Here is a 22,578-nt window from a genome sequence, read left to right on the forward strand (position 1 = left end):
TGGAAAGTAGATAGAGGAAAGGGGAAGAGCGATAGAGAGAGGTAGTTGGAGAGAGCGAAATGGAGGGAGGATTAATGTAGAGTACAGAATCCCCAGGGTATACGCGCACACGCTCTCGCGGCCCAGGGAATAAATCACAGATTAACTTGAAGGTTCGCATTCAAATTTATGTCGATGGATTGTAGTGGTATAAGGGAAATATGGCAACAAATAAAAAAATTGTACACATGCACTGCATGTATGCGTGTATAAATGTATATTATATTCTGTTGTAAATCCGTTTTGAGCAAAAAGTTTTTTCAGTACGACGGGAGGGGAAAAGCTCGATGCCGATTACGCTCAAGTTTTAGTTGGTTGTTAAAAATATGTTAGCATGAATATCATAAACTATTGTCAGTATTTTTAAACATTGACAGCCTTCGCCTTAACGGTAATGTTTTTTTATTCAAACTTGACTTAATACCTAAGAAGTCTGGCAACTCGTCAAAAACGGCGATTCTTAATCGTCGTTTCACTCGCGGAGGATTTGTACTTAATTAACAGATTTATTATCAAACGGTTTCGTAGAAATAAACATATGGTATACAGAAGCAGACAAATTGCCGATTTTAGTACATTTATATAGAGGCGAAGAAAAACTACAAAGCGTTAAAAAAAAAAAAAATAATAATAACGAATGTTTCCGGTTGTATGTTTACGAATGTCTAATTTTTTGTCGTTGCTATTTTTCATCAACATGTCTGTTTAATTATTTCAAAATTGTTTGATCGATTTATTTTAATTTGTTAACTGTTCCCGCAGATATCGAATTGCGTTTTAGGTACTATAATCTAATTAAAATATTTTGTTGTTGACATCAGTCAAGGCTAGGTACCTAACTATACATACAATACACAAACGAGTTATACGTAACAGTTATCGGTTTATCCTACACTAAAACATTTGATTTGTGTCACATCAGGTTCTTGCTGTATTAGTGGACATAAAATATTAAGTGTGAAACACGGTAAATTGGAAAATAAGATAAATATGGTTATTTTATATTCACGGGTTGATAATAATGAATAAACAGCGATGATGTAATGAAATTTACCAACAATAAACAGTTCATATCATTATACGTACATTTTTCAATTAAAAAAATGAAAAGAATTTAATCATGTAGCTTTTGTAAATATCTAATTGGATTAATATTAAAATAGTCTACCTTTCTGCATTAGCTGCAGTACCTAAATCAATATTTAACGAGTTAAATAAAATAATATCTACGAACATGTGTTTTGTGAGTATGCTATTCTACACGTCAAACATTAGTAATCGGTGTTTAGTGTAGGATTTCATTAGTTTTAGTAGTTTTACCTACATACCTATATATATATACTCGTATATTAAGTTTCGGCATCCGCTTCTCCGACCATTTTATTATTCTGTATATATTTTATAGCTTAATCTTAATGCATTAATATTTTATTTTTTAGAATATCCTATTACAATGGTGAGTAGTGACTATATTCAAATAATATAACTTACAACGAATAAGTTTAAAAAAATGACTGGTCATTTAAAAGTTTGATATAAAAAAAGGAATAATGGTGACATTTTTATAACTGACCGTAATTAAATGCAGCTATTGAATTAAAAATACTGTTTGTTTCCACTTTCTAGTTGAACTTAAAAAAAAAGAGGGTGGCATTTCGGAACATTAATTTCACTGTTGGGCACTTGTCTTGCTTATCTCGCTTCAGTTGCGTGGAAATTACATTTAGGATAGGTCACTTGGTTGGTGTGTTGTCTTTTTAAATCCGAAAACGATTAATCATCGAATTTTAAAAACAATTCTAGACGGAGCTTTTAGTGTTGTTTGGGTTACAACCATGAATTGTGTGGTTTTTATTTTATCGCAAAGTAATGAGAAATTTAAAATTTCGACACACTACCCAAAGTACAATCTTCGTTCAATTTCCGGTCGGTTGAATATAGGTTCTACCAGACAGTTTTAAATTCAGTCTACTATCTACAACACTAAAAAATAATAATAGTAATAAACACATCAAAGATAAGCCAATAGCTTTCTTGATATGCTCTGATGCTCAGTATTTAAATATTTTAAATACAAATATACAACTGGCGTATGGATTTATTTTATATCAACGTTTTTTATTTGTAATGTTAAAAGTATAATACATTTGTTATGTTATAATAGCTTTTCAAACATTGCATAGGTCAAAGAACTATGTAGAAAATAATGTAAGGTATATTTTTTTTATAAACACCTACTGGCCTACTGCAGATGTGTTTTTGACATTCAATATTACTTTTGATTTTCATCGCATTTTACACATATTGCCCAACAGTTTTTTAGTCGAATTTTCGTAGTGTAAAGCTATTATATCATGTGGCCATGTGGGATGTAAACGTTTTACATAGTATGAGATATATATAAGTTTTTTCTATCAAAACATTTTGTTTCTAAATTTCTCTCAAACGTCAAAACCATAACCTAAAATAACAGTGTTATAAAAATGTGAAGTCGTTTTGAAATATATGGTTCAAGACATTTATGTCAAAAATTATTAAACTTTATTGTTTTCAAAAAAAAAAAAATTACATTCACATAAATATTAAATGGCTGACTTAATAATATGTTATACTATGAATTTTTCATGAACATTTTAGTCAGATAATAATTCAAAAATAAAACTGCGTACTTTATAGGCTGTATAGAAATGTTCAGTCTTCAGTACCTACCATTAAGCAATGTTACTTAAAAATACACAATCGGTTTAAAAATATTTATGTTTGAAACATTATTTAAAGATATATGGCTAAATAAAAAACGCATTGGTATACATAAAATATATATATAAAAGTCTTAATTTTATATGAAATAAAAGCTAATTGAATCATAAACAATTGTTGTACTTGTGGACTGCGCTCTTGAAACGTTTCTCGATCCCAATTAATTCATCAGAAGTCAAAACCTTCAATTACTGTAGCCAGTCAGCCGTTGGCATTTTCCATTACCTACTCTATACTCTGATTATTATTCAGTTCACTTAATATGGGTCTCGGTGGTAAATGGTAATAAACTCGTGTGAAAATTGTGTACGAGCCTGTGTGCATGAGTGTGAATTAAAAATGTTCTGGTTCTGGTCCCAGGAGATACTTCGACTAGAACACGAATTTCCAGGGTCCTTAAATATGCCGATACCAGAATATTGTACATGTTATTTCTGTACATTCAGATTACACGCAAAATAAAATATTTTAATGAAACGAGAGACGGAAATATTTACATAATTTTATCAAAATATCCGACAGTTTATATAATGCATACTATTCGGAGTGAGCGGTATTGAGCGCCGACAGATTACTCATCCGGACGTAACCACTTTAGGGCGGGAATGCATTTGAGAGGGTTGTGGCGTTTAATCAAATTTGCAGCGAATAGCGATATCTCCTCATTTTTGCAACACTGAAAATTGTTTTGAATACACGTATCTATATAGTTTTATATTCCAGAAGTCCAAAACTTAATATCATATTATTATGTAGTCGGTGGCCAACATATAATTATTATACGTCATACCCGTGAGTAGTGGCATAAATTCGATGTATCGCGTGTTAATTTTTATAATATATTCAAGTCATTTTTGTTGAAATATTTCACAACATTTAGTTTATTAAAAAAAATGTCATCGTTAGTGTTTTTCAGTGATTAAACTAACTAATAATATGAATATATACTAACCGTGAAATGAACAAAACAAAATAATCATGATCAAACATTCAAACGTGTTTAAACAATCGACTATTGTAGTATACTGTAATAATAATAATAATAATAATAATAGTAATAACAATAATAATAATGGTATTAGGTTTTGAGTTGCGACGAAACGCAGACAATTAATGTGAAGTAGATATTGAAAATCGATTCTTGAGGAATTGTTTATTTGTAAAATAAATAAAAGACTTTTGAGCTTGAAAAATAACCTTAGGAAAAGTAGTTTTCTATTGTCAACCAAACTACGCAGTAAATAGTTCAAGAAAATTGTTTTAGTTTGTTCTCATTTCGGAGATAAAATTACGATTTAAAAATGTGATTTCAGTGCTCTGGAAACGGGAAAAAGTCCCAACGCATGACTTTTCAAAACAAAAAAGTATAGGTATAATAATATATTTTATACGTCGTCAGATTAAAGTGCAACAAAAAAACAGTCGCCAAGAGTCGTCCGTATCAATAATAATACCCCGCAGAACGGAAAAACCACAGCGGAGCCAATACACTGTTTTTCCTTACGAATTATATTTTATGACTAATCGCGTTACTGTATTATTTATGTTACATATTTTGACACGTTCATTCCGAGCACACATTTTATGATATCGAACGAAATTGGCATAATAATGGCGTACACACATATATATGATTACAGTGGAAGAGTGTCTTCGGATCGGCGTACTATTGTAATCGTCGTTGCTGACTATGGCAGAGGTTTAAGTATTTGGATAGGTACGCGAAAACCGTGGCGGCGGCGTTGACGGCGGCGTTTTTGCGAATCGGATACGGTTCAAGTGCGACGTCACCGCGGGCGACTTATTCGCGACACGTCTCGTAAAGCCCGCCCGGGGAGGGTGGAGGGGCCGAGGGGTCGGCGGGTTAGCCTGAGGCGGCAGCAGAGGCGCTCATAATCTTGGCTCGGTTAATAGATCGACAGCGTTTGTTGTCACCGATCTGTATAATGTATTAATGTATAATATGTACGTATACAGAGTGATCCATTTACCACCTCGCGGCTTAAGCATGCTAATTTTCTGAGTAAATTATTTTGTTTCTATACGGTTTGGAGCATTTAGAAGTTACTGCAGGTAACCCAATATACACTTCTTACAGTTAAAAAATTATTTTTTATCGCAGTAGAGGTTATTTGATTTTGTTTCACGGCAACCCATTCGTTTTTAAATTCCGGAAGTAGAGTTATTTTTTCAAGCATCTCGAAGTAATATAATATTGAATAGACATTTTATTTTATTGATAGACAGTTAAAGACTTAAAATGTTTATAGATGAACAGGCGATCAACGTGTAAAATAACAAGCCAAAGTACGCAAACGTTACGCAAGGTTAGACAACTTTTAGATTATACTCAGCCAGACGATACTCCGCTGATTTACATTTTAAAACAATCATTCAATAATCGATGTTTATACATAATCATTTTCGAGGAAAATATTCTGTTTTTGCTGACTGTAGCTAAATTAAAAATATCTACTGGTTATAAAAATATATTGAAAAACATATGAAAGCACCACGAAAAAAATGAAAGCTTTAAAATAATAAATTTATATTGAAAAAATGTAGTGTTACAAGAACTACTTTAAATCACATAGAATTTTTCATTCAAAAATATAAAAATGTACAGACAGTTTATAGTGTGGTGAGTTAAAGGGATCACACCGTATCGTGCAGTGCCGGCGGTATATAATATAATACGTGTCAAAGTGTATGTGTGTGTGAGCACAGGGACTGCCATGGGGGAGGGGGTGCAGCTTTTAAACCACCTATGTTTGTTCTAGTTAATAATTTAAGCATCCGCTCGGCGGCGTCGGTCACGGGACGCTTTAAAATAAACGTTACCGTGGCGGCGGCGGCTCGTGTGAGCACTGAGCGTATTATTATTATTATGGCTGTACATTATATACATATTATCATAATAATAATAATAATAATAATAATGCACACGACCAAAACGCCAGCCGCATTAAATTTTCAACGACACTTTAGGCGGGATCGACGGCGCATAATTACTATAAAATAATAAAATAATAATATCGTAAAACGCGTTAATATCATTATTATCATGACGTTACGGCCGCAGTCACTCGAAATTACGACAAACGTAACGTCAACGCTGCCGAAAAGCGTGCGAGCGACTGTGCGGTGCAGCGTGCAGCTCCGTCGTATTCGCACCTACCTCGTCCTCTGCACAATGTTTTGCTCGCGGACCAAAGTCAGATCGATAGGGCGCCTCTGGGGAGCCCTCCTATACAGTATAAGAGAGGAGAAAAAAAACACCCGTGAATTATATTTATGAAGTCTGGGAATAACCCGATTACGCGCGCCCGGGGCACTTCCGCGCGGTCCAAATTGCTTTTTCCCATCAAACCAATCAACAGCCGTCCGCGAATCGTAATTTTTCGGCTATTAAACAATACGCGAGAAGACAAAACGACGACTGCGAAAAAAATGGTAATTGTTTTAAGTTTTGAATCACTGTAGTCGTATATATAACGCCAGTATTTTTTTTGACCACCATGCCGCCGCAGCGGTTCGAAAATAAAAATGCAGTTCGCCAAAAATCGTTTTACGTATTTTTTAAAATTCAATTTTAGATTGTCAAATTATTTGAAAATTATTTTTGGGCAACTGCCCAGATTTACACGAGTATTATAATAAAACTTTATGTGTTGGTACTTTGTGTAGATGTATGCCATAAATACGATTATAATGCATTATATTTTTATAGAAAAATTACATATTTTACATATCGGGTGCCAAATTAGTGAAAAAGTACAGGAATCTTGTGCCATTATAAGCCATAGGGGTATTAAAAAAAAATCGAAAAACTTATAGTGGAACATATATTAACATGTTAATACGAATACATACAGTTTTCAAATTTGTTTTTAGTATCACATCAGTAGCTTAAAATATAATATTTATCATAAAAAAAGAACTTTGCTTCCTTATATCGAGAAATACTGTTACCTGTCGAAAATAAATAATATTCTGATGAACATCTAATTGTTATGATAATAACAATACATTTTCAAATACATTTTCAAATTATTAATACCCTAATAAATAATAATTATTAAATGTATTGACGTATTGTGCACATACAGAGACAGGTAAGATACTTAAAAATAAGTACCGGTACTATGGCAGTGGTATCATTTCAGTTTTTTATAGAGGGGGCAAAAGGTTTGATCAGTCCAAATGGGTAACTTAAAAAAACAGTTCGTTTCGCTTGCAAGCACATATTAATATTATATTATTTTATATTCTTTTTCCTATAAGACACACAAGTACTAACTTTCATCCACTTCCCTTTATTCGTCTAAATATTAAGAAATTCCATCTATTAATTAATAATTACCAATTACATCAAAATAATTTCTTAATACATAATTAATATAATTTTTTTTAATGTAATAAACATAGGCATGTTATTGTGCCAATAAAAATATATAATAAAGGTTAAATAAAAACAATCGGACACCGGTCCGCTGAACTGCTTTTAAAATCAGACAGGGGCAAATGCCCACCTTTCCTCCCCCCCCCCCCCACCAAATGACGCCACTCTACTATAGAATATAAATACTAATATGCTTGTTTATGGAGTATCGCGATACTCCATATATTTGCACCTACTTGATTATTAAGATTCGCCAACTAATTAATACTAGATACTCGATACATTAAAAGATAATTCAAAACACAGTTAAATATGATGATTATTTTTCAAATGTATTTTTTTAGTATACCTACAAGTGGCCATTTATTACGTCGTTTTATTTAAGCAGCCGAAATAAAATGAAAAGCAGTCCATTATCTTAATTTAATAGCTCTATATTTATTTTAATCAAATCTTTAGAATATTTTAGGAAAATAATTTAAAATAATTAAAAAATTAATTATTAATGGTTAATGAACAAATCCAGTAACTCACACTTAAAAACGTATAAATGTAAGTAGAAAAAAAAACAGTAATAATTTAATAAGAGAAAAATACAGTCCCTCGGTCAAAAGAAAAAAATGTAGTAAATAATATAACACAAGATAGGCATCGATTTTTTTAAGAATCTATATTGTGTATAAAAAGAAAGTATTGGCATTTTTGTGTTTCGGCGAATATAATTGCCATGGTAACTAAAATAATAATAATAAATGTTAATTCAAATTATACATAAATAACACCCTTGAGATAAATATAAAATCATATAAAGATGTATATGTGGCTAGTAATTGTGAATGTATAATCAGAAATTAAGTACATAATAATTGTTTATACTTTAAAAGTTGAATGATATACAATGTGTTCGGACAGTGATATTTAAAAAAGCAAAATAATACATTATTATGATTTCTAATTATAAAAGGGCAACAATGACCAACAATTGTGCCAAGTATACTGTTCCAGCGGCTCAGTTAGTAACAGCCATTTCCAAATATTGGTCAAGTGTACTGGTCGTGGGGATGTAGCTTTATAAAAATATTAATTGTTTTATAATGCCGTTTATATTGGTACTTGTGTTTATTTATTTTTATTATACTTTCTAACATACGCAATAATAAAAATATAAAATACGAATACTTGTAATGTTATAATAGCATAATAAATCGTCAATTTGTATGTATTGCTAAAATATTATTGAAATGATGTATAATATACACTAAGATACAAAATAGATTATTAATTTAAAAGTCTTGTAAAAATTAGAATTTGGGTAAACTATTTTCATTTTTATACGACTGGGCCATATTTTGTAGGTACTGAAATTATTGTTATCTTACGTTTATGTTATGGAACCTATGAGTGGGCGGAATGCGGACTGCGGAGTGTTGCTCGCGATGGACGGCGACGAATTTTACGCGCCACACTACACACACCACACCGCTCTGTTTACGATATAACCCTACACCTCCTCGATATTATTATTATTATACTATTTTCAACATAGTTTCGGAAATATAGGGGCGAGAGACATTAAACTTGGCCGGCGCGATAGTGTCGTGTACTCTGCAGTATTATGTACCGTAAGTTATGCAATTTAAACACCCCAATTTCTAAAGTTGGAAATTATTATTATAATAATAAGGAAACACTATACCTATACTGGGGTTGTCGTATATTACTGCATGTTTACAGTATGTACTGGGTGATTCATTTAAATGTCTAAATATTGTTATATTTACCGAATAATTTTTTGTGTTTTTGAATAAAATTTTTTTTATATTATAATGTTTGGAGTAATGTAGTAGGAGTTTATTACATGACGTTTACACAAAAAAACTAATTTTTATCATGGTGTTTTTTAAGGTTCTTTCATTTTTTTCATGACGCTTCATTTTTAAATCCCTATAATCAGAAGCAGAATACCGGTATAAATACATTATTATATAAAACTAATTTTATATATCGACTAAATGATTTGTTTTATTAAAATAATTTTAAATTTAGACGATCGGCGATTAAAATGGCAAGAGGAAGGTACCCTGTTATTGATATGACTTATGATCTACTAGCCCACTACTCCACATGTTTCAATTTAAATATTGTACTATGTAATAACATTTCGTATTCGTGAGGCTATTTAAATGGATCACTCTGTATACAAAACTTATTTGTTATATACTACATGAGTCATGAGTGTGTATGTCATACAGCGGTGGCCACTGACACGTAAATAATACCGTTGCCTTGATGAACCAGCTATGGTACTAACTTCTAAGTACGTACCTACATACAATGCAGCCATGCAGGATACCTACGCGAGTTGTTCCGAGTCGTTCAAGAATCGAGGGCTGTCGTTCAACACGGGATGCGTTACGTCACCATACACGCGTCCCATAATAGAGACAGATGGAAAATAAAATATATAAATAGAATGTATAACACTGCAGCTGTACACGAGGATTGTAATTGTTATTGTCTTATACAGAACAGAGTATCGGAAAAAATTAAATCATCAAGTACCTGCAGTTTAATATTATTATACGTAGGTATACATACAACCGTGGTACGATTTTGTTTTCAGACTTTGTTGAGTTAATGTAATATAACTTTGTGAAATGTCCCGTATCTTTATTATTCGAAATTAACAACTGTCGAGAAGATTTAACGCATACGTCCGGGTTGCGACGACAATTTATTAGTATACCTACTCACGAATGGGAAACGTCTGAAATCTACTTTCCACGCTGATAAGATTAAAGCTTCGCAGTTGGCATATTTTTAATTGTATCATTCATTGCGACTTGCAAATAGTATCGATTTATATTTAGGTTTGCTCTGCAATTGTTCACTGGCAATGGTAACGGGAGGAAAGTACATTGTTATACGTGAGTATATATTATAAAAATTTTCTTTTTCGAGCTGCAAATATGAGTACATTGAGCATACATACAAAGTATACATACTCTAACGAATTCTTAAATCATGTATTTACATACACTTCAGTTTTCAGACGACCACTATTATATAACCAGAACGAGTGTGCCATTGACAAATACACACAATCACTCTAAAACGGTATTTGTTTTTCACTATTTTATGTAATATAGATTGTTGTATAACCAATTGGAATAAATATATGTACACTATAGAGTGCCAGTCGATTGCAAACTGCTGTCGGCATATAAAAAAACAATACGAGCATTAAAGATGTACAATATTTGTCATTTTTATTTATGTACAATTTCTAAACGAAAATCATTATTGTTTTAAATGTATTGCCATTCCAATAAAGAAATATAGGTACATAATAAATTGTATAATATATATATAATTTTAAAAGCTATATAATAGTATGTGACAATGCACAGTTGGCATTATTTTGCGACACGGCACATGCACACAACGTCACAACAATATATTTATATATAGTATGTATATAATAGAGATTGTTTTCAAATTGTGGGCACACAGTAGTTTGAAATAGTATAAAAAGTTAACAATGTCCTGGAACTGCACTTTTAATAGTTCGTTGTTTAGTTTTCTAAAAAATGCGTAACTGTTGTGTGAGTACAAAAACCGGGACAAAAAAACTTTGATTATAGAGATTACATCACCGTTGAACATATTATAACCTAGGGGAGTGATCGAAGACGAAATGGATAGATGTGTTAACAAGGGTTACAGTGTATAATAGTGAAGAGGGTGCCTACAAAACACAAAACAGAACGCAATGGTGAGAATAAGAGGGTTGGTCCCTCAAATAAATGGGAAGTAGCGAAAGCATATAATTACTTTTTTTATGAAGTACTATAACTCAACTCGAGTATTATACTACAATTTTAAAACTATATATGTAATTTATTCTCGCCTACTGTCTCTGCAGTATAATTGGGATGTAATAATTAAAGTGCGAACACCCAATGGGCTTTGGTTCATACATACAAAAATGTGTACTATTTGTTTTAGATTAACAAGTACAATATAGTTCATCGCTATTCGAAGCAAACACAAGAATACCGCACAAATATTTAAATTTCAAATCAAAATTAACATCGTATTTTTAAAACAAAAACCGAATTTTTTTAGTTACTTTAAAGTTATTAAATACAACAACAATTAAATGGTAAAATACTTAGTGTTTTATTAAAAATGATTTGTAAAATTGTATATAAATGTATAAAACCTAAAAATGCTAAACCAATATATGATATTAAACAAAAATAAATATAGTATACCTACCTACACTTTTTAATTAATAAACTATTAAATGCTATGCAATTAAAAAATACTTTTATGATTAATTTTTTAATTGAAGTCAAAATATAAGTTTTTATAGCTTATGACCTTAATTTTTAATTGTTAATATTCAGTGGCAAGGCTGATATTATACTTGTGAAAAATATTTAATATTTAAGTAATAATTTTAAAATTTAATGAGTATTTGGTAAGCGTTGTTTCGGCGGAAAGAAAACAAGATTGTACGTTGTCTGCTATAATATAGTTTAGACGTATCGTAGGAATACCGAATAATCATAGATTATAAATCGTATTGTATTTTAAACTTGCAATTGTATAATGTACCATTTTAATTTTACAGTTTATTTTATTTACCTACAATGTTCTATAATTACTATTTAGTAATTACAACGAAAATAGTTAATGTTTAATAGTTTTCAACAACGCATAATGCAAATTCCTTGAAAATAAAATAAAATAAAAGTTATTAGGGAATCACTCATAGGGATATATACATGCATATTTTACCGGTTTTATTTTATATAGGTACCTAATAGGCATATGCATTATGCACGTTTAAGTGCATCATATTTCATATTTGTTAAGTGCTGAAAGTCCAGGTTATAATTATTTACAACCTATATACAGTGCATTATAGTGCACCACGTTATAATATATCAATGTACAATATATCAATGTACCTATATGTAACATATTATGTATAGGTATGTATATATTAAATTACAATGTTATATACTTCGTATTATAGCTTTCGGTATTAACTATATTATGCTAATTATTAACAAATAATAAAAAAACGCCGATAGCGGATAACAATAAATATTTTAAATTTCATAAAATTAAAATACAATTGGTATCCAACTATTTTAATTAAAATAATACAGAATTCAAATAAATTTGTTCAGAGTATTTTAATTATCTGAATCATTATTAATTTTATTTTAAAATGTATACAAATAAGAATGGTTTGGACTTTAGAAGATTAAATATTATGTTTCATGATTTTATGAGTTTGATATTTTTAAAATAATTATTACAATGATGAGAATAATATTTTTTTGAGATATCATGGCACTATAATAAAATTCTATATTTATAGGATATAAATTATTAATATTTTTCAATTGTATGTTTATATATTATAATATTACTTATGTAAATATTTAAAAGTGTAAAGTTTGATTTGTATGGTTTATTATTCTTTTAAATGCAAAAATTGTTACCAAAATTGATTTCATAAAAAACGGATGTATTGTAAATATAACAATTATTTTATAATTTTTTCGAACATTTGAAAAATTAATTAAAAAAATGGCGTGTTTAAATTAACCAAATATACTAAATTTACAATAAAACCTATGAAGCACTCAGTTTACCCCAAATAATAGTTACGAATTAGGTACGTACAAAAAAAAACCAAGATCATTGCTAAATAAACACATTTCTCGATGTTGTATGATGTCTAAATCTAAATTCTTCAAGATTAATAAAAACTTTAAATAAATACTATAACAACGTTAAATTGACATCAAAATTGTAATTTCATAAATATATTCTCTCATGACCATGAAAAATCCAATTTCCATACATGATGGATTGTTTATGTATAAAATAACAGTGACGTTTGATGTATTTTGGCTGAATTTAAAATACACGAGACTTACATAATATAGGAAATTTGCATGAAGATGCAAACAGAGATTTCTAAATATAAAGGAAATGGAAAATGACAATATTATAAGGGAAATGGATAGAAATGGTCAGTCCCGTGGAAAAACTGATCACTTCCATATAATTCATTCGAGTTGATTCTAACACTATTGTAATATATTATTTGTTTTAATTTTATAAAATTGTATACATTTATTAAGTTAGGTTTTTGTATTGTAGGCTATACCGAGTGTAATTTTAGACCTTAGAAAAAGTAGAAAATAAAAATTTTTATTTTAATTTACTCCATTGAAAGACTGTTTTAAAATTAAAAATTGTATACATTGTACCCAAGTTTGGGACTTTGGGATGTTTGAAAAAAAAATGAGGAATCTCATTCGATATAAATTTGATTCATGATTTCTGGATTCCGAATTAAACAATTTTTGGTGTATATTTTGGTTTTTTCCTATGAGTTCATGCTGCAGTGAATATTGTTGTTTTGAGTTGTATGTTTTGAATAATTTACTCCACTTTAGAAACCATATTTTTGAATAAGATAATCAAACTAACATTTTTATTCTTGACTTGTTTCAAAGGTTTTGCTTTTTTTTAAAAAGTCATTTAAGTATGTTAAGATATATTGAAAATAAAAATACATACTTTTTTTTATATTTGAATGAAAAATATTTTCTGTTTTCTGCACTTCTATAATTTATTTAAATAGATAGGAAAACAATTAGAACAATTAAAACATCTTTAACCTCTAATTTCGATCTTTATAATTGCATATAACAATTTATTTATGGCAGTATTCAATCGTATATTGTGTAAGTACAACTTTTTATTTGTATATGTTAAAGTTATGTTTAGTATACTCCAGCCGGTATGAAATTAAATATTTAAAAATAATACATTTTGTCGAGGTATCAACCATATCCATTTTTTGATACAAGAGACCACTCTCAACGTTGAGAATCTAAAGATTTTTACTGCTCCATAAGGTGATGACAGACTAGGGAAAACATCATTGTAAAATGAAAACATTCGTATTTCCGCTCAAAAAGTAAAACTATTAAGAAATATGAATATAATGTAAATTTATACATCCCAAAAGTAATAATGGTAGTTTATAATTTTATTCAGAAAATGTTAATACAAAACGCATTATTATATTGTATAAAAACAAACTTGGTTATTAATATATATGGAGTCCTCAAAAGGATATAATAAGTTATTACTTTATTAGTTATTATATATATTATTTACCTACGAATTACGAATTACGATAGTAAATTATAGGTAAGTAATGTTATCTCATTTCAACTCCAGAGGAGCAATACTTAGAGTTAACCTTTATAAATTTAATTTACATACATAGCATGATAATAAGATCATATTATAATATATAAAAAATTAATTATATTGTGCAATTTATCTGAATGTCTTCATTTTAAGCCAAATTCTACAGCACAGTTTTCGTAAGGAATAAATAACTTATTATTAAAAGCAATTAAAAAATAGCTGTATTTAAAACTGTAAATTTATATTATACGACTTTACGACTATATATTATTTTAGTAGTAATAGTAGTTTTGGTAGATATTATGGGCTTTTAAACGTAATTTAAAAAAATTGTGAAAATATGTAGCTGTTCTGCTGTACAATTGTAAGTTGTCGAGTATAACTCTTGGTCATTGAGTAAGTCACTTACTGTTAACTTTTGAGTCAATATCGACTTACTATAGTTGAACGGAGTGAATAGCTCACAGTATAAACAGCCAATAACATATAATTAATCTTAATAGAAAATGTAATTATGTATAGTAATATACTTAAAAATTCGTCTTACGATTGAATACATAATTTTATCAATATTCAAACTGAACTCTGAAGATGCTCATAATTTTTTTGTAAAATTAAGCTCAATATATATTTTTTTTAAATCTAGTAATAACGACTCATCAAAGCTGTTATTAAATTTTCCAATTTTAGGTATAAAATATTAAAAATGTAAACACATTTTTGTTATTAACATTAACAGAAAAAATAATTTAGAATTTAAAAGAAAGTTTTAAATTTCAAATGTCGGCAAATAGCTCAAAAAGAAACAAAATGTTTTGAGAATAAATAGGTAACATTTGTAGATAATATTAATACAAATATTTAGTGAACATTTTGAATATCAATAATGTTAGTTATTTGTTTTAGAATTACGCATAAGAAATTCGTATTATTATTCTTTATTATCATATTAAGTTAATTATTAATTTAATATCTTCATATAAGAAAAATTATTTTGTAGAAAACTGGTTTTAAGTATTTTTTTTTTGTTTTTCCCAACTATCAATTAAAGTTCTTGTAATTTTTTCTTTTGACCTCCCCAAATAGCAACTAGATTCACTTTTCAATCAGAAAAGATATAAGTTGAAAATTGAAGCATTTTTTCCACTGTAAAAAGTGTCTTCAGACAAAATAAAACACACACATCATTGTAAAATCAATACATTCATCGCCCCGCTCACAATCTTAAATGTCTACATCCATATATTGTATATAATACAACAATCAACAAATCTAACCTAATACGTACTACTATAAGAAGTATTCAATTATTTATTAGATATTTTTCTATCAGATTTAATTCAACTGGGCTTAGGAGCAAAAATATTTGTGCGGCTAGAGAACTAATTTCTGTTCTCTGAAAGCTTTTCAATCCAGTAGGTTTATCTAAAGAAGTATAGACGGGTCTCCAGATTGACGTTTAAACATATTGCATTATTGCCTATAAGCTTTGGAAAGTTTACCAAATAGTTGGAGTACTTAGGACTAAACCCTCTATAGAATCTAACGGAAGAAAATGTTAAGGTTCTAAAAAGATTTAGAACCTTCTTATAGAATATAAGTAAAGCTTTTTTCAAATAAATTCAATGATACTTTTCAATTATAGTTTTGACAGAATGTATTTTGCTTTTGTAAGTACATAGATATTTTGGCAAAAAAATCGATTGATAATATATTAATATGATGGTACTTTGTATTCGCACATCGTGTTAAACTATAGTTACTTAAAATAATTAAGCATAATTAATTGCCTAATATGCATACTTAATTTTTAACTTCAAATACCTACTTCAAAATGTATTTAAATTGCTTTGGTATTTTTAAAAACTTAGATAAATTGAAAAAAAGATTCTAATTACTTAATCTCTTAATGCCAAGACTGAATACCTACTAATTAAATGTATATTCATTTATAATTTCAGATATTTAATTTAATTAAAACAGCTTTTTCTTTTCCATTTTATATAATTTTGTCAAAACTATATGTCTTATTATACATAAGACCAGAGGCGGATTTCCCAATAGGCATTGTAGGCAGCTGCCTAGGGCGGCAAAATTTGGGGGGCGGCAAATTTTGTAGTGTTTTATTAAAAAACATCAAACATATAGTACATCGTATATGATATTCAGTATACCAATCTATTTTGGTTCATTATAATTTATAGTCATTACCTATAAATATTATAGTAAACAATTATATAGAAAACAGTTTTTGATAATACTATATATTTTAACACGTTGGTATAGTCCACCCAGAGCCCGCATGGGTCATAAAAATATATAAAGCAACAATGGTTTTATTATTCTTATCGGGGATCGACGTCGCGCGTCGTCGTAATTTCGATAAAAATAAATACTCACACTGCCACACTATATTACTAATTCGACATATGACAATCATATGAACTCAGAACTGTAACGAATAATGATAATAATAATCAAAAATTTGGTTATTAAATTATTATATTATTTCGCAATCTGTGTTTGAAACATCGAGTCGCGTGTCGTAAATAACTTCAGGCGAAAAAAATAGTCTAAAAATTAAAATGGATGTCCACTACTATTGTCTATATATTAAATATTTAGAGTAGGTATTTTGGAGGGGTATTGTAACTTTTTCACCTATTATAGGAGCGGCAAATTTTTGGTGCCTATAGCCGTAAAAAAGATAAATCCGCCTCTGCATAAGACATAAAAATCAAGATTAAACGTTACAAAATTAGTAAGAATTCTTCATTAAGATTCTAAATACTATGTTATTTTTCTATTTTCGTATAAAACCCAATTTAAAAGTGATATTGAAGGGAGTTGGATGAGATAGAAACAACTGAGCGTCGATTTTTTTAAGTAAATGATAGTTATTTTATGTATTCGTATATATAAAAAAATTGTATTGGAAATTGAAAGACTTTTGTAATAAAATAATTAAATAATGTGATGATAGAGTAAGGGTTGAGCTTGAGGGCAAAGTACTCCGAAACAATTTTTATATATTAACAAAATATATATAGTTGAACAAGTTGTTTATAATATAAACATTCTCCTTTATAAACTTTTTCAATACTTGAATAAGAAGACGGTTTAGTGGCTTAAATTTGATACATGAATATTTTTCTGGTGTTTCATTATTATTATTTATTAAAATTATTTACTATAAATACAACAAAATAAAAAACCATGATTATTGATTATGCATTTGTATTTATACATAATATTCTTATCGGCAATAAAACGTTTTAAACTTCCGGTGATAATTTATACTCTAGCAGTTTCACAGTTTTAATCTTATATTCCTTTAAGTAATACATAAAATACAAATATACCTACGCGTTAAAAAATCACTAAAATTATTAAACTGGAAAACTCAAATAACTGTGAAACATATTTTAAAATACATTTTCCAATATTACTTGGCATTTTTTATTTCTAGGTATACATTCTGTTGAATGTTGATTGATCGAATTAAAATTTGCTATTATTATTGATGTAGTAATTATTATTTAGTCCTTATAAATGCAATTAATTAATGTTGGCAATCACTGTTACTTAAGTAAGTATATTGATTTGATTTTAAAAACTAGGAGGAAAACAGTTTTGTTACGAAAAAATAGATAAGACTTAAAATTTCCATAACTATGATTAAAAATAAATATAAAAAAATAAAATTGAAATGTTGTGTACATTAAATAGATAACGGCTATACTCGGTAAGTATACGGTATACGGTTTATACCATGATACTTAAAATAAATGTGTGAATGATATTACACAAATATTTACCCTTTAAGGTTTTTCTAAGAAACTAAAAAATTTATAGTTATATATTAAGTACAATTGTACAAGGTTTATCTACTAAATGGTAGTTTAGTATAAACAGCAATAATGTTTCAATTGATATTTAAAAGCCGTTTAATTAGTGCAAGAAGTAGATTATCAGAACCTTGAATATTAAATAGAATTGATGTGATAGACATAGAAAACAGTTTATTAACTAGGTATAAAATATTATATTATACACTGCAATATTAAAGAAAAATATTTTATAATGATAAAGTAATGAAATTTATATTTGAGCAATTTTTACATTTTATATGCATACAATTATTTTAGATTATCCACATTAGTATATTTTTAGTTTTAATATTTATGATAATAATACTGTTAAATATTACAATATAATGATATATTAGCGACAATGTGGAAAATAATCTTACAGTTCAGAATTCATGTGAATAATACCATATTTTTTTTCAAGTATTTTATTTGTAATGAATTAATCAATAATATAAATATATCTAATTTATCATTATACACATATATATATACAATAGATATAATGATTAACAAATCCGTATTTGATTTGACCTTAAAGAATCTGTAAAATAATATTTTTTCGGATGTCTGATTGGGGCGAATGGGCACTCCTTTAATAAAGTCAAGTATCAGCAAAATAGTATTAATAATAATATCGGTGTAGTCATGCAGATATGTTATTTATACCTACATAATATAGATTATAGACTCCTATAAATGTATTTTATATTAATTTGTTGGTCCACTTATAATTTTAACACAATGTCCTAATGGAAAATATGAATATCGTTAGTTAATCTCTATATATCACACCATATTGACATCTTTAATGTATAATTAATTAATTTTATTTGCATAGTTTAATGTTATAATTTGTCATGAAATGACATATCGTGCTAATGAGTTAATTATTATGTATTTATATTAGACGGTTCAAATATATTAAGTCGCATAAATAATGAAATACTTTATTAAAATATTACTAATAATTGTACTATAATTAAAATTTATCAGTTATCAGACAAACATAAAAAAGCAGTAGAGCCAGCATAATTTTACAAAAATACGATGCATTCATACATATACGATTTATAGTCCATACGGGAAACTTAATATATATGAATCATAGCACAGTCTTAATTTTATTATTAAATATTTAAATATAATATAACTACTTTCAATCAGCAGAAGTACTTACAATCTGTGATCGGCTGCTATTATATGCCGGTTGTGTGTAGTGCTAGATATCTTTAAGTTTTAGTCTACAGGCAATGATCCAGAGTAAAGATTTAGTCGGGGTCACTTATTTTAAGCTTCACAGAAATATTTTCCTCGTACATTTTTGATAATAAAATATCACACATAATTCAATAACAATATATTTTTTAAATAGATAATATATAATTTATTTGTCAGTTAAAAAAAACCACACGGGTATAACTACTATATGGCCAATAATTGAATTATAAGTTGCTCCGAAAAAATGGGAAGATGTGTTTGTGGGACCGGTGAGGAGGCTTGACCTGCTTGATCACCTCTCTATAGATCCGTGTCTGGTTGTAATACCTACCATTTGTCATGTCCACAACTTCGTTATTATGTTATATAGAATAGTTATACCAAACTATAAATTTTATTTGTATTTGTCCCTATCACAAAGTATTAATTAGGTTGTACATTATTTTTTTCGTACAATGTGGAGGTATGTAATTATAGTACGTATTTATCAACGTACAGTACCTAGATATTATATTATAGAATTGGTATAAACTATAAATATAAGTCTATATAATAAGGTAGGTGCATTAGAGTATTAGACATAATAAAGTTTTATTATATTATACATATTATGTAATACAGTAACGTATTTTTAACTTCAACACTAAGTACATATTATGACAAGTAACAACTTGGTAACATATTAAGTACTATATTATTAGTAGGTGTAGGTATATTACTTACGATTAATATCGTACAAAATTTCATGACAGAATAAAATTGTAGGCATAGGTACAAAAAAAACCAAGTAGGATAAATTTAGATAAATATTAAATAGCCATTGGGCATGTACCTATTACAAATAGTTGGTATTGGTACCTTACCTAATATAAATTTTTACGTTTTTTCACTGTGCATAAAAAGAGAAAACTAGTTTTTTAGTCCATGGCGATTTCGATATTATTAAAACAAATTCCTCTGGGGAAAAAAATCATTACGGTTTAATAACCATTTCAGGTATAACGCGCGAGGATAATATTAAACATCTGCATACAGCATACTTTATAATAACTTATAATACTCTACAGCTGGCAGCCACTATATGTATGTGTAGGTAATCTGGTAATGCCACGATATTGCGGAATGCCATTTTAATGGACACGTGTTGGTAAAAAATTATCAAGGGTCATCAGGATTAATAATTTCCGGACGTTTACGTTACCGATTCGTAATGTTTTGACGTCGTTACGAATCCAAGTGGAAAAAACTCAGTCGGGAATAAAAAAAACACGAATTACGAGTGACTTTTGAACCATATGGCGCGCGGGAGGTATAGGTATATAATTGTACTCGTCAAAGACGGTCTTCGTCGAAACAAACACACACACGCAGCATCTCGACCGGGCCGGGAAGCGCAGTTACAATAATATACACATAGTACTTATATATCGGGTGTACCACCGTGTTTGTTTTTCGAACCCAAACTTCAAAACTTAAATATTTGACTACTTAATGGAAATTCGGTTATTCGACATTTCGACATTTAAAATACACGTGGGTATTATAAGTGTTTTAACCCTGTAAAGTGGCCAACTCTTATTTTTATGAAACACAAAACCAAATATTTGAAAAAAAATGTTTCGTGTTTACCGTGTAACAACTAGTGTACTCAAAATATGTTTAATAAATGTGAATCTCCGACACAGCATTAGGTTTTCCACAGTCCAAAATCATATTTTAAAAATATCAAACGGAAAAAAATTCATTGACAGGAGTGGAGCGGTGAAACACCCTGTATGTACAATAGTACAATACTATGAATTATTATTATGTCCTATGTGTGTGTGTGTGAGAGAGCAGAGAGACTGGCGAGAGATGACGAGAGCGCGGGCGCCGCCACCGATGCCGTTTCTCGGGTACGCGCGGTGCCACCAACCGAACCGGTTCATCGTCGCCGGCGAGACGGCGACCATGCCTCGAGCACGACGACGACGAGCGCGACACGAGTACACGACCGTTTTGACTTTGACACACACGTCACACACACACGCACACACACGAACACACACACACACACACACACAGGTCGCGTACGACGATTTCCCGGCAAGAATAACGGCCGTCGCGACGTCGTCTGCGAATATTGGTGAGGCGCGTGCCGGCTCGCGAACGGTCAGCGTCGTCGGTAGCTTACGGGCCGCCAAACGGTTTGAACCGGACGTACAACGCGCTATAATGCAATAATATTGTATATATGTTATATCCACGGAGGGCTGCGACCGCGTTTGGGAACCAATGGCGTTGGTCCGGACGCGACGCGACGTCCTTGAAGTAATACAAGTAAAAAAATGCAAAAAAATTACTCGCAAGCTTGGGACCGAATTCCGTCGGTTTCTCTTGTTCCGTGGCGGCTATGGTGGATTTGACGACGACGCCTCTGTGTCTATCCACATGGCCGGCAAACGTGGACATTTTTCTGCGAAAACGAAAAGAAATCGAACGATATAGAATCGAATGGCGACACAAGACAAGAAATCAGAAAATATAATGTATAATATTATAAATATCGTCACTAATTCCTTCCCGGTCCCCCTCACCGCCCTTAAAAACCATACCCCGCCCATAAGTATTTCGCGTAGGTACCTGACGGTCGCGTACAACGACAGAGGCGGTTGTCTGGAAACCATGTAAGCAGCGCGTCCGCTGCGGTGCGCGAGTCTGTGCACGTTTTAACCTGTTGCCCGCGTGCAAAAAGGGACGTCCGCGGCGGCGGCGGAGATCAGGAAGACCGAGCGAGCAGCCGCGCGGCAAGCGAGAGGGACGGACGGTGAGATAGACGGCGTGCGGGAGCGAGACACCGGTGAGAAAAAAGACGGGCGGTGCAACGGAGACGGAGCGCGTGTATAATATACAGTGTGGATGCGTAAAAAAAATAAGGAAAGAATGTGGTGCCGGGGTACGTCGAGCGAATGTGGGTGGGGGGCTGGAGACGGTGGTGATGTGGTGGGGCGAGCGGCGGCGGCGGCGGCGGCGGCGGTTGCCGGTTGCAACAGC

The 22,578-nt window shown here is 30.2% G+C and overlaps 1 protein-coding gene across 1 annotated transcript in view; it reads right to left on the minus strand.

The window, feature by feature from the left end:
• LOC111038058 (nucleoside diphosphate-linked moiety X motif 6) overlaps positions 1 to 22,545 on the minus strand; it is a 28,361-nt gene extending 5,816 nt beyond the window's left edge. The window contains exons 1-2 of the mRNA XM_022320985.1: positions 22,168 to 22,545; positions 21,888 to 22,000 (exon numbers count right to left, since the gene is read on the minus strand). Coding sequence (XP_022176677.1) covers positions 21,888 to 22,000; positions 22,168 to 22,211 — 157 coding nt within the window. The 5' untranslated portion in view covers positions 22,212 to 22,545. The remainder of the gene's footprint in view (positions 1 to 21,887; positions 22,001 to 22,167) is intronic.
• Positions 22,546 to 22,578: the final 33 nt, after the last annotated feature.

Source organism: Myzus persicae, unplaced genomic scaffold, assembly GCF_001856785.1.
Source record: "Myzus persicae strain clone G006 unplaced genomic scaffold, MPER_G0061.0, whole genome shotgun sequence".
Taxonomy (NCBI): Eukaryota; Metazoa; Arthropoda; class Insecta; order Hemiptera; family Aphididae; genus Myzus; species Myzus persicae.